The 26028-nt window shown below is 47.4% G+C and overlaps 1 protein-coding gene across 9 annotated transcripts in view; it reads right to left on the bottom strand.

The window, feature by feature from the left end:
• The window catches only part of SUPT20H (SPT20 homolog, SAGA complex component), a 759353-nt gene that overhangs the window by 455149 nt on the left and 278176 nt on the right, over positions 1-26028 (bottom strand). For all 9 annotated transcript variants that reach the window (XM_069640776.1, XM_069640779.1, XM_069640782.1 and 6 more), the window contains 2 exons: positions 23726-23885; positions 23584-23640 (listed from right to left, as the gene is read on the bottom strand). In XM_069640776.1, coding sequence (XP_069496877.1) covers positions 23584-23640; positions 23726-23885 — 217 coding nt within the window. The remainder of the gene's footprint in view (positions 1-23583; positions 23641-23725; positions 23886-26028) is intronic.

The raw sequence follows: 26028 nt of genomic DNA, 5'->3' as shown, positions 1-26028 counted from the left end.
CTGCCCCTGCTGGAGCGTTCTTCCCACTTTCAGTTACTGTGTCCCGCCTGGCTTCCCTTGCGACAGATCGTTTGGGGTGACAGTAAATCCTCGACTTTCTAACTTGGGTTAGCCTGGGGCCTGTTAACTAACTTTTCCTGACTTGATCTCAATCTTTTGTGAACTATCTACAAAGACTCTTTGGGCATAACCCCAGTGTGTGATCCTGGACACATTTCGCTTGCGCTCTCTAAGAGTGGGTCTGGCATTTGAACTTCCTTGCTCTCCAGTAGACTTTGCCTAACCTGCCTCACTGTGGTTCTTTGGAAGGTATTGAAATTGTGTGCTTTCATAACTTTGCCTTTTCCCTCCCTTTTTTACAATTTATTAGAGTGCCATCTTATGTTAAGCGCTCACGTCTGTCTGAAAATAAGTGGTGTTTCTCACTAAGACTTGTCTAATAACTAATTCGGGTTGTATATATAGAATAGTGACTGTGTGTTGAATTTACTTACCTCTTTTTGTGCTAGTGTAATTTACAAGTGTGTCTTTAAATAAATATTTATATACATTTACACCAAAGCTCTGGTCAGTGTTTGCTTGTGCTACTGTATCTCTGTACCTATTGTGTATACTCTATATACTGCCTAACTCATCTTGAGAGACGTCTGACTGCTCAGCCACAGCTACCAGGTAAATATGGGTGGTACAGACTGCTACCAATTGGGTTTACTGCCAACCACCTGTAGTCCTAAATCTTTTGCAGTGGTCCCTAAGGGAACTGCACAGGTTTCTGCCTAACACCTGGAGGAGGGAGGAATTCTCTGGAAACCCAATAGTGAAGAAACAACTACAGGCAATAAGGAATGTTGATGTTTGAACTGTATCTTTACATTTTGAGTTTGATTTGAGAACGTATTGCAGAAAGTAGGAAAAATGGTAAGACTGTGCGCCTGTCTTTGTTGCCTAGGGCGAGTGATCAGTGTAAGTAAGCCAGCTGCAGTAACCCAACTGTGGCTGATATTCCCCTAATCATTCAAGATACACACACAATTGTTGGTAGTGGTTTTGCGCCAAGGCCAATAAATATGAAGTCACAAGATAATCTATATGAGTAGTGCCACTAACAAAAAGGCTTCAATAGAAATACACAACATCTAGTTTTGTATTACAATGGTGATACTGACCCTTTGGATACAACCTTTAATAAATACTCATATATATCATCTTGTGACTGAATATTTCTTGACCTTGGCGCAGAACCACACCCAAATACCAACAATTGAATTGGAAACTTTACTGCTTTCTGGCATTACAGCCTGGAACGTTATGTGTGCCTTGGAAAGGGATTGAGACCTGGGGAAGGGAGCCATTTCCTCAGGTAAAGATCCCACCTAACAACTGGAACTGTAAATCGGCTGTCCTTAAGAAGGGAGTCATTCTTCTGGACAAACGAAACCCTTTACACCTCTTAGTTTAGTTACAAGTGTAAGCGACAGAAGTAGGCTTTTTGACAGAGGACAGTGGACCTTTTATTTACACCGACATTCTGACCGAACCCTTATTAATTTAGTTGGGGTATGGAAATGCCTCAGTTACGGAAAGTTAGGTTTTATTTTAATTACTAATAAAAGTTTATGCCAACAAGCATGCCACCTGTGCGTCAAATCTCCTCCTTCACCCTAAAACTTGGTTCCTTGTGGTTATTTTATATTGTTGGGGTATATAAAACAGGGTCGGGGGTATGGACATGAACATTATACAGATTTATCTTTGGGGATGACAGGAGCCAGGAGGGGAACTGAGGCAGAGATACAATATAATCAGTATAAAGGGGTAATGCTGGACACTGCGGCAGATGTGCACCACTCTAACATGTGGTATAATCACGTGCACAAAGTGGGGTGGGAGGTCAAATGAGAGCTATTTATTTTAGTTTCAAAAGCAGCACAAGTAAATATTGTGCACAAAAATTAAAAAATAAAAGCATAACACAAAAATAACAGGACAATCATCAGAGTAATACGTGCATCAGAAGACATTCCTTACTGGTATCGTATTCAAAAATAAATAAAAACAAATAAGTAATGGGCCAGTACCTCAGGGCTACACATTTTGAGGGACTCAACACCATACGAATCTCAGAGCACAAAAGGTTGATACGACACATCCACTGACAAAGTATCACAGACTAATATAAAAGCAACCGCAGCCTCTTCAAGGGGGCCTATCGTCAGAATGGCAGAACATCGCTTGCAGGAGAGCACTCCAAGCTTCCAGGTTCGTGGTGGGCTTGCTCATACCTTTCTGCAAGGTCCTGTACCATTCTGCCGTTTCAGCTGTGGACCCTTTCAGTAAATTCCTCCACCATACAGTATAACTAGGGCCTGTATGCTAGCCAAGCAGAGAATTGCCATGTCTTGGAAAATCTGCACAGACATGGCAATTGTCTGCTTGGCTAGCATACAGGCCAAATCCATAAGCTTAACAATATGTCTAACCTTATCCGGGTGGGGATATATGCCAAGTAGGCATTATGTGGGAGTCTACTTATATCTACTCACACCCGCCTGCTCTAGTGCCTGTTGGATGCAGAGCCAAAGGTTGCGCACTTTCAGGCACAGCTAAAACATATGCAGAAGGTGTGCATTCCTAGAGACCTTTTTGGTAAATAATAGTGCAGTGTCCCATTGTTTATCATTGAACTCACATTCTAAATCTGCCTCCCATGCCTTTTTAATTCATGAGCCTTGTACACTCACACTCGCTGTCAAACTCTGATATAAGCGTGTCACGAATTTTCACCCATCTTCCAAGTCATATAATGTGGCCAGTATGGTATCACATTTGGGTTCCTCCAGCCATACAGGCCACTGTACCTTAGCAAAGTTAGTATGCCTTATATATCCCAAGAATTGTCCCTTATTGATCCCATATTTGTTAGCTATCTCTGAGAAATCCTGGAACGATACATCTTTGAAGATGTCTGCACAGGTAGCAAGGCCCATCGCATCCCATCATCGGAATAAGAACAAATCACACCCATCTAGGAACAGGCTTGCAGATAAGGATATGTTTGGAGAGTACACACTTAAACCATGGATCCTACGTACCCTATGCCATATTCTCCTCCCTAGGACTAGCATAAAAGGTGTATTCGGAAGGCAGCTATCAGCGATCCACAAAGCCTCCTTAAGGACAACCAGACTCATGGCACCATAGATTAGCGAGGTATCTAGCGTCACCTCATCTGACAGCCATCTAGCCAAGTACTGCGCCTGAGAAGCCAGGTAGTATAACTCAACCCACAGCAATTGAACTCTGGCAGCTTCGTATCTCAACTTTAATGTAGATGAACAAGTTACTCTCTTACCTGGTAATGTTCTTTCGATGGGATGGTCCGACAACGTATTCCATATCTATGACCGTAATCACCACAGCTGTGCTGCTTCGGAAAATCTTCGGCGTCTGCGTCCCTCGTCGATGACGTTGATACGCCGCCCTCGAGGACCTCCCCCAGAACGTGTGCCACCAGTCTTCTGTCAATCTGACACACAAAGCCTTGCGGAAACATAAACTGCAATCGCATAAGAAATTCTGTAGCAGGGAAGGAGCGATATGGAATACGTCGTCGGACCATCCCATCGAAAGAACGTTACCAGGTAAGAGAGTAACTTGTTCTTCGAGGGGATTGGGTCCTCCGGCGTATTCTATATCTATGACAGACTCCCAAAGCAGCACCAATGCAAGGAGGTGGGAAAAAGAATTTAGAAAACAGAAATTTTGCATGCCCAATCAAATTGCAGAGTAAAGGACTGCCTTGCCAAAGGCCAGATCCTGCCCCCGGATGGAATCGAGGGAATAGTGACATACAAAAGTATGTACCGAAGCCCAGGTGGCTGCATCACAGATGTTGCGAATAGGAACACCCCTCTGCAGGGCAGTAGAGGCAGCCATACCCCTGGTAGAATGGGCCCGTAAGCCGACCGGTGGGTCCTTACCCGCCAAGCGGTAACACTCGGAGATAGCCAAAATAATCCAGCGAGACAAAGTCTGTTTCGTCACAGCCTGTCCCAAACGCTTTCCAGCGTAACCAATAAAGAGCTGATCGTCCACTCTGACCCGGGACATGTGTGACATATAAAAGCTTAAAGCTCTCCTAGGATCAAGCCTATGGAGCCTCTCCTCTTCCTTACCAGGATGTGGAGGAGGATAAAATGCCGGAAGAACAACCTTCTGGCCTAAATGAAATTCCGACACCACCTTCGGAAGAAAAGAAGGACGAACTCTAAGGACAACCCTGTCCTTATGAAACACAGTGAAGGGTGGCTTAACTGAAAGTGCCTGTAACTCACTCACTCTGCGAGCGGAAGTGACCGCAACTAAAAATACAGTTTTCAGAGTTAACAGTCTCAAAGGGCATGAATGCAATGGCTCAAACGGAGCACCCATCAGAAACTTGAGAACAAGGTTCAAATCCCAACCGGGCACCTGGAAAGGCGACAGAGGGAACACGTAGTGAGCCCTTTCAGAAACTGAGAAATTAAAGGAATTTTAAAATAGGAACACACTTCAGACGAGCACTTAAATAGGGACAGCGCCACCAGGTAACCTTTAATGGTACCCACTTGAAGGCCCCTGTGGGCCAAAGAAAGCAAAAAAGACAGAACCATGGGAATTTCACATGCAAAAGGATCCACATTCTTAACCCTGCACCAGTCGCAGAACTTCCTCCAACGGCAACGGTACAGGGACTTTGTTGCAGGCCTTCTGGCCGAAAGCAACACCTCCATCACGTCTTCAGGGAGGTCCCAATCCTTATACCTCAACTTTTCAGAAACCAAGCGTGAAGGTTGAGGGACCTGACCTATGGATGGAGAACCTGACCCCCCCCCTCCCGTGAGAGCAGATCGTCTCGGTAGGGAAGACGACGTGGAGGGCAGATGGACAAGTCGAGAAAGTCCGGGTACCACATCCTCCGGGCCCACGCCGGAGCAATGAGGATCATCCGGGAACCGAACCTCTGTAACGTCCGCAGTACGTGCGGGATGACGGGGACTGGAGGAAACGCGTACAGTAGTGGGAATGAACACTCCACCACGAACGCGTCTCCTAAGGCTCCGTTTGGAGGAAATTCCCGCAAGCAGAACCTCTTGCACTTCCGGTTGACACTGGAGGTGAAGAGATCCACTTGAGCGGTCCCCCAAAGGGCAAAGATCCCCAGGAGAATCTCCTGAGCCAACTCCCACTTGTGAGAGATCGCGCTCTGCCTGCTCAGAGCGTCCGTCGTCTCGCTTTCGTCTCCTGCTAGATGAACTGCCGAGATCGAAACTTCCTGCTGGATTGCCCAGAACCAGAGCTGCATCGCCTCCCTGCACAGAGGAAGTGACCCTGCCCCTCCCCTTTTTGTTGAGGTAGTGCATGGCCACCGTGTTGTCCGTCAGGATCAGGACATTCTTTCCTCGCAGTCGGCAGAAAAGCCTTCAGGGCTGACGGCCCTCAGCTCCAACAGATTGATATGGAGTCTGGACTCTGACGGAGGCCAACGACCGCTGACTGTCAACTCGTTGGCATGAGCGCCCCATCCCGTGAGGGATGCGTCCGTCACGATCGTCACCTCCGGCCAGGGCAGCCAAAATGGAGCCCCCCCTCATCAGATTGCCTTCGTCGGCCCACCACAGAAGGTCCTGGGAGACCGAAGATGGCACCTGAACAGGGTCCGACATCCTGCCGCAGGACTGAGACCACTGGAGCTTGAGTGCCCATTGCAAAGATCTCATCCGCAACCTGGCCTCTGGCATCAGAAGAATGCAGGATGCCATGAGGCCGAGCAGTCTCAAGAACTCGAACGCTGGGAGAGTCTGGGCAAGTTGAAACTTGTGCCCCATCTGCTGAATGTGATGAGCCCTCACCTGGGGGGGAAAACACTGCCCCAGGGACCTGTCAAGCACCGCTCCGATGTACTGGAGCCTCTGAGTAGGTGTCAAATGGGACTTCTTTAAGTTGAGGGAAAAGCCCAGCTTGTGGAGGGAGTGGCAGGTGACTGACAGATGATCCAGGACTTGCTCGGGAGAGCTCCCCCTGATCAACCAATCGTCCAGGTAGGGGTAGACGTGAATCCCCCCTTTCCTGAGATGCGCTGCCACCACCACCATGAGCTTGGTGAAGACCCTCAGGGCAGAGGTCAATCCAAACGGCAGGACCCGAAACTGAAAGTGCAAGTCGCCAACCGCAAACCTCAGGTGGTACTTGTGCATCGGATGGATCGGCACATGAAAATAAGCGTCCTTGAGGTCGAGAGACACCAACCAGTCCTGAGGTTGAAGGGCCTGGAGGACTTGAGAAAGAGTAACCATCTTGAACTTGTCCTTCCTGAGGAGTTTGTTCAAACCGCACAAGTCCATGATGGGTCTCAATCCCCCGTCTTTCTTGGAAATCAAAAAATAAGGGGAATACCATCCCTTGTTCCTCTCCGCTACAGGCACCAGTTCTATGGCGCCTTTCTCCAGCAGGGATTGAATTTCCTGCGCAAGGAGCGGATCCGGACGCTTCAAAGAGAGATTCCCCGGTGGATTGTCTCGAGGCCTCTGCCGGAAAGGAAGACGGTAGCCGTGGGTTATGATCACCAGAACCCACACATCTGAAGTAATGGCGCGCCACTCTGCAAGATGCTGCGCCAGCCTTCCCCCAACCGGCGAACCATGGGACATGGCCTCATGACTGAGCTGAAGCGGCTGCAGCGTTACCTGAGGGCAAAGAGGCAACAGCCCGAGTGGCCTTGGCACCTCGAGTACCTTGTTTTCCACCTCTGGCACTCCTATGGTGGCCCCTTTTGACTAGCAGCTTCTCTCGCTTTACCAAAGGATGAGTAATAACGAAAGGAACCTCCCCTCCATTGCTGTCCCCTAGGACGAAAAGGCGGAGGTTGTCGAACTGCAGCGCCCAACGACTTTGCTGCAGCTTTTGAGGTCTGCAAACCCTCAAGGCTCTCGCCAGCCTTGCTGCCAAAAAGATGTTCCCCGTCAAAGGGCATGTTGAGGAGCCGGGCCTACACATCAGGAGCAAATCCTGACTTCCGCAACCACGCAAACCTGCGTATAACGGTGCTCACCGCCATGGACCGGCTGACGCAATCTGCCATGTCCAAACCCGACTGAACGGCCTCACACATAGCATCCTTGCCATCCTGAACCATGGCAAGGAAACCATCCCGTTCATCCCCTTCGGGAATATGTTCAGCCGCCAAGGAAACACAGTTCCACAGAGTGTGCGTGAAATGAGACAAGGCACAAATGGAGTTGGCCGCATGAAGCGCCATACCCCCTGCAGAAAACACTTTCTTCGCCCAGCCGTCAAAAAGCTTGTCGTCCCTATCAGGAGGGATGGTAGGGTACGACGCCTGCTTTGCCGGGGCCGTAGCTGACTGCACCACCAAACTCTCCGGAGTAGGGTGCTTGGACAAGTAGCAGGAGTCACTACTGGCTGGGTGGTATTTTCGCGGTAAAGACTTGCCCACTGCCGGGAGACTCTCCGGAGCAGTTCAAGCCACCGCCACCCTCCTCTGTAGAGCCATATGAAACGGCAGTACCGGGTCAGTTAGTGGACCAATGTCGAGGATATCCGTAAGGTCATCCTGAACAAACTCCTCAGGGGGAGCAGACCATCCCAAGTACTTGGTGACCCGTGACATAAGGCGCCGTACGAATAATTGGCATGAGTGCCAGGCTCAGGCCTACAAAACTCCATCTCCGGAGAGCGGAGAGGTGTCCAGCCCACTAGCATCATGCAGGGACTGCCTCGGGTCCTCAAACTGGCTATGGCCCGAGAGAATCTCGTCAGGCACTGTGTCAGGCACCATGCCATCATCAGAGCCCTCATCCACCTCTGAAATGAATTCCAGATGGTGGTAAGAAGGCACAGAACTGAAACCAAAGCCATGCTTGACCTTGGCCAGAGCCTTTCTAGGTGGTTCCCCTGAGCCACGGGGTAGCCCCGTTGACACAGCCCCGAAAAGTGTCGAGTGAATCAGCGCCGGCGTCGAGAGAATCGGCGTCGATGACAGACGCGGCGCCGACAGCATCGACGGCGTCGACACAGGCCTCGAGGGCGGAGCCCCGAGAGTGTCCCTCGACATCCTGGGCGCCGACGGCGTCGATGACTTCCCCGGAGGCGGAGCCTCGAGAGAGTCCGTCGACTACCTCTGCGCGACAGGCGTCGATGTCTTCCTCGAAGACTTCACAGGTTCACGCGGTCTCGAGTGTGTCGAGCACCGGGACCTGGACCGGGCATGGCGAGAACGATTCCCCTTGTCCGAGCGGGACCTATCCCGCAAATCGTGACGGCCACCCAAGCCAGAAGGCGTGCGAGCAGCGTCTCCGGGCTGATCACGACTGACCCCACTTGGAGGCGCGGACGTACCAGTGCCCTGCGATTCGAGAATCGCCAACATTTTCTTCCCGAAGGAAGCCCATTCCTCCGGTGTCGCATGCTTGGTGGGGTAAGCGACCCGCCGGCGGGTGGACTCCTCGGATGAGGACGGGGAAGGTGACTGATGACGGCGCTTCCGGTAGTGCCTCAAAGAGGCAGAGGAGTGGCGAGACCGGGACCGAGACCCACTGGACTTCCGACGATGACGCGGAGATTCGCCCCTCGAGTCGCCCGTCGAAAGCCCTGCAGACCTCAACTTCCGGGGCTTGGACACCTTACCTACCGATAACTTCTTCTTGCGCTCCCGCGAGGCTTTCGACGTGAGCGACTGGCAGTCGACACAGTCATCCGTGTCATGGGCCTCCCCGAGGCATCAGAGGCAGGCGTTGTGCAAGTCCGTGACCGACATCTTGGACCCACAGTCCCCGCACTTCTTAAAGCCCGGACGCGGTGTGGAAGACGAGGTAGACATCTTCACGAAGAAATATTTCACAAACAGATTCGAAGAACCGAGAAAGCAACAGAAACTCCAAAGAGTCGAGGCACGGCGAGATTCCCGAAGCGAACACGTTAGCGGAAAAAACGGAACTGAGGCTACGGGTGTCGTGCGTCCTTCTTATAACATCCCCTGATGTCGGCCGTCGGAGGAGGTCCTCGAGGGCGGTGTATCGACGTCATCGACTCAGGACGCAGACGCCAAAGATTTTCCGAAGCAGCACAGCTGTGGTGATTACTTTCATACGTATGGTATCCGTCGGAGGACCCAATCCCCTCGAAAATGCAATTCTTTGTCTCTTCCCGCCCCAAAGAAACCAGTTTACGAGAGAACCCAAAGATCTAAAGAACGAGCATGGGACAAGAAACAGGGCGTTGGTATAGAAATACAATAGACAGGCAACACCACCATTTTGATTAATGCGATTCTCCCCATCAGTGAAAGTGGCAACAGGCACCAAAATGTAATCGACTCCAAGACTCCCTTCATAGCGCCCACATTACCCTTGTGCATATGTTCAGCCTGGTGCCAATTATTGACCCCCAGATTCTGAAATGTCAGCATTTCCCACCTGATATCCAATGATGGGAGGTCTTCCAACTTACAGCTACGCTACCTAGCTAATGGGAAAATACAAGACTTCTCCCTGCTAAAGGAGATGCCAGTGAGTTTCGCGAAATTGTCTAAAACCTCCAGCACCAGGGGGAGGTTATTTGCAAGATCTTGTATATGCAGGAGACAATCGGGAGCAGGTGCAAGTGGATCTAGGTCACCTGGCCTTCGCGCCACCCACCTGGCGCCTTCCAGGTTGCTGCTCTTTTTCCCCACTTAGCAAGCCCCGCCCACCTGGTGCCTTCCTGGTTGCCGCTCTTTATCCCTACTTAAGGAGCCCTCCAGCCTCTTTTCCTTTGCAGATGGGGAGCAGGTGCAAGTGGATCTAGGTCACCTGCCCTAAGCCCCGTCCACCTTATTAGCCCTGCCTCTTCCTTCCTGCTCTTAACTCTTAGATCAAGGGTGTCTCTTGCCCGGGCGTCCGCAGCGAAGGGCTGATGAATAAAGGGGCAATTCCTGTTTGGACCTGTGCGGACCAGGAGCACCCAGGGCCCAACCCCCTGCTCAGACAGCAGGTAAGCATGCACCAACATGTGTTTACTCCCTCCCTTTACTGGCCATCCCCAGCCCCTCTGGACCCCTGTGATGTTCCCTTATGCCCCCCCACCCGTCTCGCACACATGTGGTGACTGTTTTGCCGGATTCTTCTGCCCTGTTCCCCCTCATCCCTCCCCCCTCCAGCCTACTTCTGCAGGAATCTGTCCTGATACATTCTGGTTTCACCATCACCATCTTGTGGCCAATGCTGGTTTTGACTTTTATGGACTTCATTGATTCAGGGTGTGTCACCCTTTCTCAACTGTCATTCTGGTCTTCCATTGTATCTTGTACTCATGGTGGTCCTGAATCATGCTGTTCCCATCTTCATCTTGTATCCTGTATCCTGGCTTGCAACATTATGTGTTACTACTGACCTCTGCAATTGTATTTGCTCTCCCCTCTTGCTTTTCCACTCTTTTTGACTGCTTACTCTCTGTTCTCTCTTCCTCTTCCTTTCTCCCTTTTTCCCTTTTCCTATCTCCTCCCCCTACCCCTTATTGTCCCCCCTCCCAGCACTATCTGAAATGTCGTCAGGCCTAGTACGATAGTCGCTTGTTTTGTTTCTCCCCTCCCTTTCTGCACCCCTCTCCCTCACCTTTTGTTTTTCTTCCGGCTCTACCAGAAATGTCGTCAGACCTAGTACGGTAGTCGCCTGTCTGTTTCCATTTCCTTCCCACTCTCCCCCTCCCTTCCTTATCTAGGTCTTAGCTCTTGTACTATCTGAAATGTCATCAGGCTGATATGATAGTGAATTTCATATCCTTACTGTTCATGGCCTGTAAGAATGTCATTGTATTTTTCCTTGTTCCCTCCCTTGCGTTGAAGCGCTTTGAAACACATTGGGCCTCATTACGGGCCTGGCGGTAACCGAGCCGGAAAAACCGGCAGGTTACCGCTGGACTCGTATTACCATACCGCCTCCGTGATTCCCAGAATTACTGGGGCATTACGTCCCGGTGCCCCGGGAATTCCGGAGGCGGAATTGTGTAAGTCCCCATTCCCATGGAGTCCCATAGGACTCCATTGGGATGGCGACAATGGAAACACTGGTTCCGTCTATGACGGAGCCAGTGTTTCCATTTCCGCCTGCAGGCGGATGGTGTTAAACCCGCCAGGTCAGAAAATAGAAGGAGCGTTGTTTTCCAATGATAGATGGGTGGCAGGAGCAGTGAGCTGTACAGCGAGGGCAGGGGGGCTACTGGGGTTCTCGGAAGATGTAGTGGCATGTGTCGATCAGAACTGTGGCAGGACATGGGGAAATGTTCCAAAATTGACATGGATCGAGTTAAGTGAGACCCCAGCAAAAGTACAGCGTGCAACAGAGTATTTCATTTGTTTTCAAGGACGAACGAATGAACACACGTTCGATATAATAAAACGCTCCTTATCCCTGATCTGACCAAAGGCACAGCAGTGCAAATGGATGTCTACAGTGTGTGTTGACAACACGTGTATCTCCACCTTTCTCCATCATGGAGGGTCATCTTTTCACTGACCACCTTGTAAGGAGTGGTTCTTGTAGTTCCCGACACCCATCTGACCGTTAGAAATGTGCCACCCCCAGAACCAACTAAGCCCTCATCTACAAAGCGTGCTCGACAGGGCTTCATCGGCAGAAAAGATCAAATTATCTGTCCAAAGGTTCATGTAATAAAGTGAAGACTATACCGAATCAGTGTAAATCATTTACTAAAACCAAAACTTTTTTTACCGTCCTCCTGGTGCCAGGTATCCAGACTGCAGCAAATGCCAAGTGCTTTCAGATTACCAGGTGGAAGATGCTTCAGTTGCCGAACCAGACGAAGCAGGGTCTTAACTCAAAGACTGAATTATGAGCAATTAGGCTTATGACCATCTAGAACAGATACTTTCTGGATTTGCTCACTGCAATGGAGGGGGGCATGTGCAAGGAAATTGGTCTATCTTGCTGCATTTACAACCCCCCCGCCCCAAATGACGAGGACAATGGGTCTTTGATCCATGCTATAGGGACCCTTCATAATTTGAGGATTACCATTGAAAAAGAAACTGGGGTAAATGCTGATGACTGGTTCGTTTCAATGTTTTCGTGGGCCTCGCCGTGGTTAGAAATAGCTGTAAAGTTAATGGTTCCTATCGTGGTTTTTCTGCTTGTCCTTTTTTTGGTTGTGTCAGATGATCCTGAGATCTTGTACGAAGACCTTGCCAAAGAGTGCAATGATGATGGTGTCAATAACAATGGGTAGAGCTCCTCCTCTCACAAAACACAAGTACACCCAGACTGATAGATGGGATGGGGTTGTAAAACGAAGGATGGTGAAAATAGAGCAGGATTTGGACCCCTGGGTAACTTGACTACACCCCCACCAGACCCGGAGTACAGGGTTTATTTAGCAGGAGTTGGAAGATGTTGCTTTATGAAGGGTACTCCAGAAGAATATGCCTGGCGGGGGGCCGGGGGAGTTTACATCATGTTTCTAGGGCATGGCTACACAAAGATGAGGACTACAGAAGAAAGGAGGCAGCAGGGTTAGTTAATGAAATATTAACTAAAGGGGGGAGGAGGATGTAGGGATGTACTTTCAGCATCCCAGCCATGGAAAATGTTTCAGGCTGAGAAAAACCTATTAGCGCATACCATAGTGTGAGCAGAGCGAGTTTGCCACGGCAGAAGGCGCATGTATCACTTGTAGTTAGTTTTAACACATTAGATAGCCACATAGAAGGCGCAACACATGTATTAATTTTGCGGTTCCAGAGTGTGCAGGCGCTGTGTTTAGTAGTGATATACAATGTTATGTTCTTTAGTGAGGGCCGAGGAAAGAGTTGAAGTAGGTGGAATATGGAGGCAGAAAGGTGGTAGAAGCAAGGTCAGCGTTTTAACATGACAGAAGTGCTGCCATATTGGATTTTAAGGCTCAACACACAACAAACAAAACAGAACGCAGGCCTTGTTGTGGAGCTGCGGCTCGGTTTAGCTCAGTCCTAAGACAAATCCCTTTTCAGTTCCCTAGGGTCAAAGGAGGAACCTGCAGTACACAGATAAACACAAATTGTATCGAGCTGCAAGACCCGAACTTTGTGGGAACAGAATGTTATCTGTAGGGAGGGCAGGTAGGGATGTGCTCTTTGAAGGAAAAATTCATGAGAACAGGGAGCCGTGTCTGGAATGTTCAGTGATTTGGGATAGGAGGACCAGAGGTGATGCCAATAAATTCAGTACAAGGTTGGGGGTGCAGCTTGTGTGCGTCGCAGCATCTGGTATAATGAGAAGGCCTATTGTCTTATCAAAGCAGAGTTAGTCTCGCCAGTTTACTTTGAACTTGTCTGGATCGGAAGGGTGCACATCATGTGACGGTCACGATTTATTAGTGTGCCAATGTGTCCAATGGCCAATCCTGTATCTGGATCTAATAGTGATGTAGTGGGCCACGTGTCGAATGGGTTTAGATAAGGTGTGGCAAACCGGTCCAGGGACTATTGGGTGTATTACCATGTTCTATAGGATGCTAGCCAATGAGGGCAGAGGGATAACATTGTAACCTATGTATGCAGATTTTGTGGTTTTCCCGCTATATAATCTGTAACATCTTGGTTTTAAAGAGCTCTGGCAGTTCGGTTCTACAGGACCATCTGAGACCTTTTGCATGTAAAAAAAACCTTGCTTTCCCTTGCAGATTGGTGCAGTGATATTTGGTCTCTTGGGTTATTTTTATTGTTCGTGTTTTGGGTTGCTATTCTCTTTACAATAGCAATAATGGTAAGAAATCACATAATCAAACCTCTTGAAAAATATATTCAAACTTGTTAAAACTTTGATAACTTCAGTTTAGCCTATCTTAGAAAGTCCAACCATGTCTAAGGTGGGTCTCACAAAGTCAGAGGGGACACTGGGGCACCAGTGACCAAGGGCTGAAGAAGACGAAGCAAGAAAGCAGAGTTCAGCAAAAACTCTTCAGGTTTGCAGGTGGAATCAGTCAGGTTTCACAGGGAAAGGAAATTAGGAGGTTCTCTCACTGAACTGCCCCAATGACCAGTGTGCTAAGGCAAGCTAGAGAGCAATGCCGCCCCCCCAGTGTAGCTCAAGGTAGTCCATGGAGGGTTGCGAGATGCAGCTATCTACAGCCCGAGAAGCACAGTATCAACAAAGCAATGATCCAGGTACGTATCTAGGAGCAAGACAGTACCTATTAGCTAACAAGCTGATGCAGCAGGATGGTGCTCACAGTGAGGTGACAACAAACCCCGGTTCAGGTTTTTCGGTCTTGGCAACAGGAATGAAGAACTTGGAGTGGATCTGGTGGTTGCTCTTGTGTGGTCGGATGCCCAGCAGAGGATATTTGCAGCACTAGCTTGTTGGCGCCTTTTTCAAGACTCGGGTGAAGGACGGTTGCCGTGTGGTAGACTTTGCTCCAGTTCTCGGTCCTCGTCCCAGCAGAGGGAACCTTCAGGAGCGCAATCCAGTCTCTGGAGTTCCAGGACGATGCCTGCAATGTTTCAGACGAAACTCGCGCTGCACCGGAAAATGGCACAGGACAACGGGCATCGGCAAATTGCGGGTCGTGAAGGTAGCAACTCTTCAAGGGAGGGTGCAAAATACAGTTCGTCTTGGGACTGGTTAAGCACACCAGTCCTATGGAGGAAGCCGTCCTCTTCAGAGCTTCCCTGTCGCATAGAAGTTGAGGTCGGAACACCAGCGGTTCTTCAGGCTTTGGCGGGCGCTGGAAGTGGCTGCAGACATCCTTTGTCAGAATCTTGGTTCCAGTGGTCGAGAGTTTCAACTCCAGGGTCCTTGGATTCATCCAGGAGCACTGGCTCACTCCACCAATCACCATTCATGTACCATTCAAACTTGGGAGGTGGCTGTCCAATGAGGACAGCCAGTCTTCCAGTGCAAACTGGTTCCAGTCAGGAACACTGCAGGACGAAAGAGCAGGGGAGTTTCGGGCACCTCCCCCACTTCCTGTCTTCTCAGGCACTCATTCTTCATGGCCATTCCGCGTGAAGCCCGCCAAAGACAAAAGACCCATAAAGGCCTACCCAGTTAGGTAGAATAAGGCTCAAGAAAAGACACGTTCTCGACAACAGGACTTAAAAAAGTACAGCCACCGTTTTAGGCAAATGGTGATCCTTGTATCCCTTACTGCAGGTGTGATGACAGTCTGCAAAATAAATCCACAAAAAGTTGTGTAAAAAGGTACACTGCCACCAGTCTGTCAGATGATCTTGTCACAGTAACCAAAATGTTGCTCGAGAGGTGAGAAAGGGGAGACATTGTTAACTCTCTTCACTCCACTTAAGGTGCGGTGTGCTGATGTCGCAAAAAATAATACAGGTGGGACAAAAAGTGTCCATCGGCCGTGGTTACATGTGTTATCACAGGTAAAATAAAAATTGAAACCTCTAGGAACACCCAGCAACACTGGACAGAAAGTGCGGACTGTGTGCTGCAACAGGGAAAAAGTAGATGCCAGAAAAGCTGTAGGAAAACAGAACTCCATTAAAAAAGTACCAAAAAGAGGTATAAAGGGTTCAGAGGGTCAGAGTAAAAGGCTGAGTGAGTGTGGATAAAGGTTCCCACTCACTCAGGAGAATCAATACAAAAATCCAATAGTACAATAGATCAGAAAAAATGATGGGGGACTTACACAGTGGGGAAAATTTCACCCAAAAAGGGAAATCTACTTAAAATTAAGGATACAGACCCGCTTGTAAAATCGACTTTTGGGGCCCAAAGGAGTAACCCATCTCTCGTGTAAGATTGTATTAATCTAAACACCTTTGGAGACCACTTGAAGATGAAGTGGGAGGGTGTGAGGGTAGGTGTGCCAAATTCACAGCTTGTAGCCCATCACCATTTACAAACCTTGCAGGTCTTTGGACCACATTTCCTGAAATGCCCCTAAAAAAGGCTGCCCAGGTAACAATGTTTTCAGAAGAACTCAACGGAAGAGGGCTGGCGGACAGCAAATTCTGCTGCAGGCCTGTACCATGGAAGTCCAGGATGCTGGGGCATGTAAATGGTTGGAGAATAAGCAGCCTGGAGTGGGAGGATAGGGCGTAACATGGGGGATGTTTGGTCGGGACGAGGAGCATAAGAAGTGTCAGGATGAGGTAGGGTGGGGATGAGCTTGCCATGAAGGAAGTTGGGTGGAATGTAACCCACGATGGACCAATAATCCTGGCCATTGGAGGCCTCTCCAGGTCAAAAAAAGGTAGCCTTTTATGGGAGTGGTCTCCAACAGGTGAGATATTGACAGAGAACCTTCACAAACGAGTCACATCTGGTTCTGGCTACTGTAGGACTCTGATGAATCTGGCAATGTCCTCACTTTTTTCCATAAAGTAGCCTTGTCCTATGTGGCCAAGGGACGGCAGCTGCTACCTGATGGAGACCCTGGGAGCGGCTATATTAGGGACGACCACCTGGGAGAGGTGAACCTAGGGGAAATTACAGGTAATCGTTGGAGGAAACCACATAATCCCACCCCCCTTTCCTTTCAGGAATGTTTCCTTTATTCCACATGCCTTAATAGCATATTTTCACACTCTTCATCAATCTCTTGGTAGGTCTACTATGGATACTCCCCACCATCTACTAAGAAAAGCATATGGACAACTGGGACTAGGAAGATGCAGGGAGTAGTGATGATCACTCCCAAGGAGGATGAATACCCACTTCCTCAACATCATTTAAGAAATGGTCCCCTCGCCACTGGGACGAGAAAGAACAGAGCAATGAAGATCACTAGGACCAGACGACCAACGCAGCGGTCTAGTTGCTGGAAAATGTATAATCAGGCTGGGAAGATTTATTGCACGCCCGACACAGCTGACATGGAGAAGGGGAAGAGAGCTGCAGATGCCGGGCTGCACTGCAACCTGTACCGACGCGGAGCACCAAGCTGAGGGAAAACACGCTGTGGCAGACGGTGTGGAGGCAAACCCGACCCTGCAAAGGCAAAGCCCAGGTGCAGGCAGGTCACTGCTTGAGGAAAGAGCAACAGGAACTGTGCACCGTGAAGGGAAACACGGAGTCAAGCGCTTAACGGGGCACAGGCGGAACCCAAACATTGAAACAAACGGAAACAAAGAAACACTGAATGCAACCAGTAAGCCCAAGGAAAACAAGAGGGTTACCGGGTTGCCTACAAGTGTATGCTGCTCTGTAGGAGTAACAGAGAGAAGGGAACTGACCCAAGGGGAAGCCTCAAACAACCAGTAAGCCCAAAGAATGTAAGTGGGTTACCAGGATGCTTAACAAAAAGGGTCATGCTTCTCGAAAATGCAGCGACAGACCAAAAGGGAGGTCATTAAATAAGTGAAAGTAATAATAAAGCAGACTACAAACGGGTTATTGAACCCCCTTAAAGGAGGAAACAAACTATAGTCCAAGGTGCATGGACAAGGGAAAGCCCATACCCCTTGAAAGGGAAGCAAAGCCAGAGAGAGGTCAAGGGGAGAAAGGATAATGCCTCACCTCGTGAACTTTGCAAAGTTATAATAGCCTTTTGGAAAAAGGGAAATATAATATGATAAGTAATTTAAATTGCGCCTGTAAACCGGTGTTTCTAGGCGCGACAAGACAAGGGGAAGACAAAGGGAAACAAAACAAACAATCTTACCAGGCCTTGTGTCATTCAGATCATGCAAGTGCAGGGGGAAGGAAGAGGAGAAGTGCGAGGGGGAGGGAAAGGGAGAGTACAATAAGCAAAGCTCAAGCAAGTGCCGCTGGGGTGGCCGGTTCTAAGCAATTGCAAGGAGGCAAGGGACTGTAGGGTTGCAGATACAGTCCCTAGTGCGCAGTAGGCCCTGGGGCAGCTGGTCGTGAAGGAGTCTGGTCCCCATATTGTTCAGACGGAGGCCAGGTAACCAGTAAGTGCAGCAGACAAGAACATCAGCAAGGCAGAGAGAGAAAGCAGAAGCGAAAAGGAAGGTCTTGAGTTGCTTCCGGAACCGGAGGTTCTCCTGCTGAAGTTTGAGAGAGGCAGGGAGGCTGTTCCAGAGGGAGGCACCAGCTGAGGAGAGAAATCTACCCCCCCCACTCTCAGCCTGGAGAAGCGTCTGACATTCTGAGATTTGGAGGTGGATGAGCGGAGGGCTCAAGAAGGAAAGTCCTTAGGAAGAGAAAGTTGAATGTAGCGTGGCCCCCGGCTCCAGAAAGCCAGGTGGACAATGCAGTCTTCAAATTGATCCTTGCAGCCACAGAGAGCCAGTGGAGAGATTTCAGGGCTGGGGAGATAAGATCCCTGGTCTTGAGGCCAAGGACAAGTCGCACAGTCCTATTCTGGATTAGTTGCAGAAGGCGAAGAGTAGAGTCAGGCAGATTTAGAAAGAGGCTTTTGCAGTAGTCCAGCCTAGAGAGAACAAGGGCTCTGGAGAAAGTGAGCTTCTGGGGGAAAGTGAGAAAAGGAAGAATACTTCTGAGAAGGTGCAGCTGATAGTGAGACTTCTTAGATACATCCGTGATGTGAGGAGAGGAGGAGAGGGTGGAGTCAAATATGACACCAAGGTTTTTTGCCTCGGAGGAAGGCGGAGGTAGAGGGCCCAAGGAGGGCGCGAGAGCGAAAGAGGGAAAGCGAGAGCAGGGGTCCCAATGAGAAGGATCTGGCATTCAGGTAGAGATGGTTGGAGGTACACCAGTCCTAAATCACGCATAGACAATCAGGAATGAGCAAGGAGAGGAGGCTGAGGGGAGCCTGAAGGAGAGCTGAGGCTCATCCACATAACACTGCAAGTTAGGAGAGAAGGTATCCTAACTCCCATCTAATCTCCTTTACTCTCAATACTAAAAGACCTACTGCTCTAACACCCCCCCCTCGCCGTACCTACATTAACTATAAACAAGAAAAATGTCACAGCGGACAATATCTTGCCCCATATCCTACCTAATCTTAATTCCTTACCAGACAATACTGACCCAGGCTCTCTAGTGGAGGAATTCAATAATGCTATGACCACTGCTCTTGACAGCACTGCTCCGCTTAAACTTAGGAACAGTAAACCGAAAAAGCATCTTAACTCTTGGTGTACACCCCACCTAAAAAACCTAAGATTACAGAAAAGAAAATGTGAAACGGTATGGAACCTACATCCTACCGCAAAAAAAAAAAAAACAATCTAACAAATATCTCAACGCAATACAAAAAGGATATCATCCTGGCCAAACAAGAAACGTATAACAGGATTACCCAAGCCAACTCCAGTATGAAGGAGCTCTTCTCTATTCTAAAAGAATTGGAAACCCCAATTGCAGTACAGGATGACTCTATTAAAGATAAAACCTGGTGTACAGACATTCAGTTGGCACTAACCAACAAAGTGGCCAACCTCCAAACAAAAATTGCACTAAAAAAAGCCTCACTATCAGCCCAAACCCAAATTCCCCTGAACAAAACGCCAACATCTAAACCCAAAGTATTCACTCAATTCAACTTCTCTAAGGTCTCAGTGATCGAGGTAGAGAAAACTATTCTTGCACTTAAACCATCCAATTGCAAAGGCGACCAATGCCGAGCACAACTGATCAAGGATGCTGCTAGAGATCTAGCTCCCTTCATCACCAAACATATCAATGCCTCCTTTACTACTGGCACCATCCCACGCAACCTAAAGGAATCCTGGGTACTCCCCCTTCTGAAAAAACAAACACTGGACCCCAACATTCCCACAAATTACAGGCCCATCACCACGGTGCCATTCCTACTAAAAATACTAGATAAGATAGCATACACCCAAATTCACAAATTCCTTGAGGTGAAACATCTCCTTGGCACCCGCCAATCTGGTTTCCGACCTCAACATGGCACAGAGACTGCCCTTATCGATTTAAAGGCCTAAATAGACTCATTCAGAGACTAGGGAAAATTAGCACTCCTCCTCCTACTAGACCTCTCAGCCGCCTTTGAACTGGTGGTCCAAAGAGTACTGTGTAATCACTTGGACTCTGCGTCCCACTTCTCAGGGGAGGCTATAGTCTGGATACAGTCATTCCTTAGTGACAGGACCATGAGGGTGTTCTCCCCCTCGGCGGCAGCAGACCCGATACCCATTACTTGTGGAGTTCCCCAGGGATCCTGCGTCTCGCCAACACTCTACAATATCTTCAACAAGCCACTCTTTGACGATCTTGACAATCTGGGTATCATCTGTACCAACTACGCAGACGATACCCAGATTCTCCTAACACTTACTGGGGATTATGGAGAAGATCTGGCTATGGTGAACAGTCTATAGCATCGTTCAGGCATGGATGGCCAACCATGGCCTATGTTTGAACGATGACAAAATGGAGCTCATCATCCTGGGCACCACAGCACGCATCTCAAAACTCAACCCAAATTACTCAGCATTTATCATCGATGGGAACACTATCAAGGTCGCCAGAGAAGTAAAAACCTTAGGTTTCTACCTCAACTCGACCCTATCCTTTACCAAACAGGTAAACTCACTGGCCTTATCCACGGCCTATACACGTAAATTAATACGAGCCGGGAAACAATTCCTATCAGATGACAGTTGCCTAATCTTATCCAGAGCCCTCATCCTATCAAAACTAGATTATTGTAATGCCCTCTACATAGGGGCAAACAAACAAATCATCAACAGAATTCAAGTGCTCCAAAATAATGCACTTAGGGCTGCCCCAAGTATTCCTAGAAGAGCACATATTTCTGAAATAAGACGGAAACACAAATGGCTATCTACCCAGGAAAAAAATCAACCTCAAATCTGCCTCCCACATCTACAAATGCTTAAACAATAAAGCCCCTCTTTACCTAACAGAGTTTTTTCTGGTAAATCGTTCTGTTAGACCATCAAGAACAGTCAGCCCCAACTGCCTTCTAGTGCCCAGATTTAAACTGACCACTATTGGAGGGTCCAGCTTCCCAGTTAGGGCAGCTCAATTGTGGAACTCCCTACCTCACGCACTTAGATCTGACCAAACGTTCAACAAATTCAGAAAGAACACAATAAAATGGCTCACTGAGAATGTTATGTAACCCGCATTCTCCCCGCGTACCTACCTGCATGTAATGTACCTGATATAGATTTGCCATTATGTAGACGTCAGCTATATGATGACATGTTGTCTACATACCGTTTGTACATGTACTTTACTGCCTTACCCTCATCCTGTTGAGCTAAGAATATTGTTTTTACCATGCTCCGTAAACTTGTAACTTCTGTAACCAAGCTGTAAGCCCTCTTTTCACATGCGCCCTGCTACCACAGGGTCCGGCGCGCACAATAAATGAACAAACAAACAAACAAGGTAGAGATGAGATGGGCTAGAGGTGCCATGTAAAGGTTGAAGAGCCAGGGTGAGAGGTTAGAGCACTGGGGAACACCACATGTGGAGAGATAGGTGGTGGAGAGAAAGGACCCCAGTTGGACCTGGGAGGGTCGACCGGAAAGGAAGGAGGTCAACCAGGCTATGGCCTGATCTGTGATGTTCAGGTTGTCACGGAGATGATTTATCAGAATGGCGTGGTTGACCGTGTCGAAAGCAGAGGAAAGATCAAGGCGGCGGAGGACAGAAAGAAGGCTAGAGTCGAGATTTAAGAGCAGTTCTTCACGGGTGTTCAGGAGAGCAGTTTCCGTGCTTCTGGCTACTCTAAAGCCAGGCTGTTGGTTTTGGAGACAACCAACAGATTCTGTGTGGAGAGCAAGCTGGGAGATGGCCAGCTTTTCCAGGAATTTGCCCAGGAAAGGAGTGATAGAGATCAGGCGGTAGTTTGCCAGAGAGAAAGGATCGACAGAAGGCTTCTTTGGGAGGGTGTGCACAAGGGAGTGCTTTAGGAGTAAGGGGAAGGTTCCTGTGGCAAAAGAGTGATTGCAGAAATTGGCCAAGACTGGAATGAGGGCGTCGATGTGGTCCTTGATGGTTCTGGAGGAGCAGGATAGCACCTGCTTGGACAATACTTTCATAGATTGGACTTGTCTAGAAACATTGTCAGGAGTGAACATGGGGAAAGAAGAGAACAGAGGAGGAGAGGGAGAGGTGGCTAAGTAGGGGCCGAGGGAGGTATAGGGAGAGTAAGAGGAGGGAGAGGACAGGATGTCATTATTGTTAGTGGTGAAGTGAGAAGCCAGTGCCGTGCAGAGGGCCTAGGAGGGAATGGGAGAGGTCGATACAGCAGCATTATGGCCCAGCACCTTGCAGATTTTGAAGAGTTTGGCCATGTTGTTTGAGGCTGCAGAGATGCAGGCTTGGATGTAGGCTCTCTTCTTGGACAGGACAGAGAGTCTGTATTGCCTTTGGAGCAGGCAACAGGCCAGTTTGTCAGAGGATGCACCTGATGCCCTCCACTTCCTCTCGACCACCCTGCACTTGCGTTTAAGGGTGGCAAGGTTGGAGTCATATCAAGAGGGGCTTCAAACAAATCCTCATGACAGGGGTAAGGACATCAAGAGTGTTCGTGATAGAGAGATGCAGGTTAGATAGGGCGGTGTCAGAGTGTGAGTCAGCTGCAGGCGTAGGAGGAGGCGAGAAAGAAGCGGCAAAAGCCTCCACTGACACATGCTTCATGGGCCAGATGGCCAAAAAGGTGGCTGGCAGTGCTGGGGTCGGCTTCACCTGGGGAACAGAGAGAACAGTATGAAACAAGGTTTCATGTACCAGCAATGTTAAAGGGAAAATGTTTTGTTTAATAAAGTCGTGGCAGGAGAGTATACCAGGTGAAGACAAGTGTTGTATGTGTGCAAATTATGATGTAAAGAGAATCCCAAGGAAGGAACATGTCCTCAAGATTATGAACTATTATAAATGTGTGAGAAAAGTTTGGCAAGGAAGATGACAGATCACATGTGAATTTGGAGCCTACACTTTAAAAGGTGCAGAATGCTTAAGGCGAAGAGAAAACCTGGGAAGGGAATTTATTCCCTGAGAACTGTGAATGCACCAAGGCGAGAGTGATCCTCTTGGATTCTGAGGAACTTGATTATTCTTTATTTTTGAATTATTGTCTTCGTACACAGAATCTGGGAAAGGGGGCCATTCCGTGGAACTGTGAATATTGTGCATTGGAAACGTTTACAGTGGATTTTAACTTTTGTGTTGGATTTGAACACTTGGAGAAATCATGAGACAGTACCTTTTACAATAAGTTAGTTTTAGAGTGTGAGGGCCAGAATAGGATTATGGACACGGATGTACTTTTTGTTTGGACATCTTGATAAAGGACAGACCCATTTGTTTTGGTTGAAGTAGGAATAATACCTCCTAGATTAAGAATAGAAAGGTATTTTCAACCCCCATTTGCTTTAGTAAAAGTTTGTCGCCACAACCATGTCTCCTGTGTGTCTGAGTCTCATTCCTGGCCCCTCACACACCTCCTTCTCAAAAGCATGCAGAAGCCATGACCATATATAGCTCCAGTGCCCTCACTCTTAAAGAAGCAATGTCTGGCTGTCTCAAACAGATTTCCACATGGGGGTCCCCAGATTGTTGAGAAAATATTATCTTTCCATTCCAATTATTATTTATCCAGCAAACTTTAACATTTAAAAGGACTTGAAGATAAGGAAAAGAAAGCAACTAAACGTACCTCTATTTCGGATGGCATAGCCAAGTAACAAGGGTTCCGTTTCCACATATCGACACACTGAAAAAGAATAGAACATTGTTTTAAAACAATTTGTTAAACTATCCAGGCCAACTAATTGCCCTTCTTTCTTGATTTTGCTTACATTTCCAGCTTTAGATATCTTCAAGTCCAAATGCGGCTGGGTCATTTTTCTGTCTTTTCTCTTTTGCAAGTAGTCCAGAAGCTTGAGCTGTGGTGGGGTAGGGCAATGAGAGACCTCCTGTTGACTATTTAGAGCAGTTCGACAGTATCTCTTAAAACACCTAAATCAAATAGTGAAACAAGATAAGTAAAAGGAGCAATACACCATGTGCAAAGTTGCCACATTTTACTTTGCAAGTCATTCATCATTTATCATTTTAGAAGCACTAAGGAGAGGAGAAAATTAAACTAGGACATTGTAAACCACTGTGGATGACCTGCTTCTAATGCAATACATGCCCTTGACATGCCTTAAGCATTGTGAAGAAGAATGTTGTTTGGTTGTATAGAAACCCTCCTCTGGTGTGGGGTTTAGTAAGACCAACCGGTAGTAGACTTGCAGGTTTTCAAGACAAGCTAGACCAGCTTTCACTGGTAGGGAGACTGAGCAGAGCAGTTATGATTCACTCTTATGACGGGTAAGCCCTAATACACAGTACCAATCACTTACAAGGGAAACCAAGTCAAATACTTGCTGTGGACTTACAGGGTTTCACCAAAAGGTGGACCAGCTCTCTCTGGTAGGTGTAAGGGAGACCAAGTAAAAGATTGCAATAAAAACACATACTGACACATATAAATATGCATATATAATTAGGTATTTAACAAGAATAATGGGCATTAAGTTTAAATTCAACTTCAAGTTAACACTATACATTGAAGCAATGAAATACATAATCCAGCAACAACCATGCCACCCATACACACAGCAGCTATAACCACACAGAGCATACACACTCACCCCCACTGTGTTGCACACATTCCAACATAGTAAAGCTAGGAAATACATAATCAAGCAACAATATTCAGCCAACCTTAGCACGACCACACACAGCATATGCGCCAACACCCACTACATACACTGATTACAACATACACTAAAGCAAGAAAGCAACAATATTCAGCCAACATCAGCATGAACACACAGCATACACACTAAACCCCACTGCATTCAGAAACATACCCTCAACCCACACAGCATACACATCCCCAATAGGAAATGCATTATTCCAGCAACAATATTCAGCCAACATTATCATGACCACACAACATATGCGCTCGTCCTCACTGCGTACACATCACAGAATGCCCTAAAGAACTACATAATCCAGACAAGGAAATACATAAGGGTATTCACATAAACAATATGCTATATAGAAAAACAAAGTAAAGCAGCAAATTACTGTAAAACATAACGTAGGCCTTTAACAATATTACCCAAAATAGAAAACTATTCCCCTCATTCAAATGTACTCCATTCAGCCCAAAATACTGTTAATTTGACTCTTAATGTTGTGGTGAAAAACAAAATATGTTTTACTGAATATGTATATGTACACCTATTTACAGTTACGTGAGCTCGATTGATTTTTCGATGATTCACACTTCCTTGCATTCATATTTTACATGCTGCCGAACACGAAAACATAATTTTTGTTTCGGGAAATAATTCTAAGTAGTAGATCAGTTTTAATGTTAAAAGACATTTCTGTTCCTCTTCGGTAGTCAAGATCATGCCCACCAACTTGGATTTAAATAAAATCCAGCAATTTCACAACAGTGTCAAAATAAATGAACAGTTTGTCAAGAATGTCTTGCCATTTGCCACCATTGATAGCCATGCCATTCCACCTTCATATCACCAGATAGTCAAACGATTAGAATTTGGCCTACGTAATGCTCCAGCCAATAAATCCAGAAATCGCCAACAATTAACAATATTTGTTCCTACATTTGAATGAAAAATAAAAGTTTAAATAATCACACGCACGTGAAAAATACATATACAAAAGCATGAGTTAGTACAGAGAAGAGAAGCATGCAAACTGAACTACCAAAAGAATACATAAAGAAGCACATGCAAAATAGTTACGTGCATAAAACTAAACAGACAAGCATGCAAAACGTAAACTACAATAATTTACATTGAATACAAAACATACGTGAACATATGCCTAATGTACAATATTCACTGATTAACGCTGCAGCACTACAAAACACACACAAACACTTATGTAATGATAGTAATAATGCTGCAACACTACAAATACGCACCCATGCGTAATACCAAATGCAGTTACATTGCAGATGTATCTGAATATTTTCTTATAAAACGTTCACATCTTAATATTAAAAATACACATAATACATACACAACACTTTTGCTAATGCACCTGGGGTTCCATTTGGAAAAAAGCGCAACTT

The sequence above is a fragment of the Ambystoma mexicanum genome, chromosome 7q (assembly GCF_040938575.1).
Source record: "Ambystoma mexicanum isolate Mex_15411 chromosome 7q, UKY_AmexF1_1, whole genome shotgun sequence".
NCBI classification, from domain to species: Eukaryota; Metazoa; Chordata; class Amphibia; order Caudata; family Ambystomatidae; genus Ambystoma; species Ambystoma mexicanum.
The sequence above is the reverse complement of the archived record's forward strand: the minus strand, read 5'-3'. Positions and strand labels throughout refer to the sequence as shown.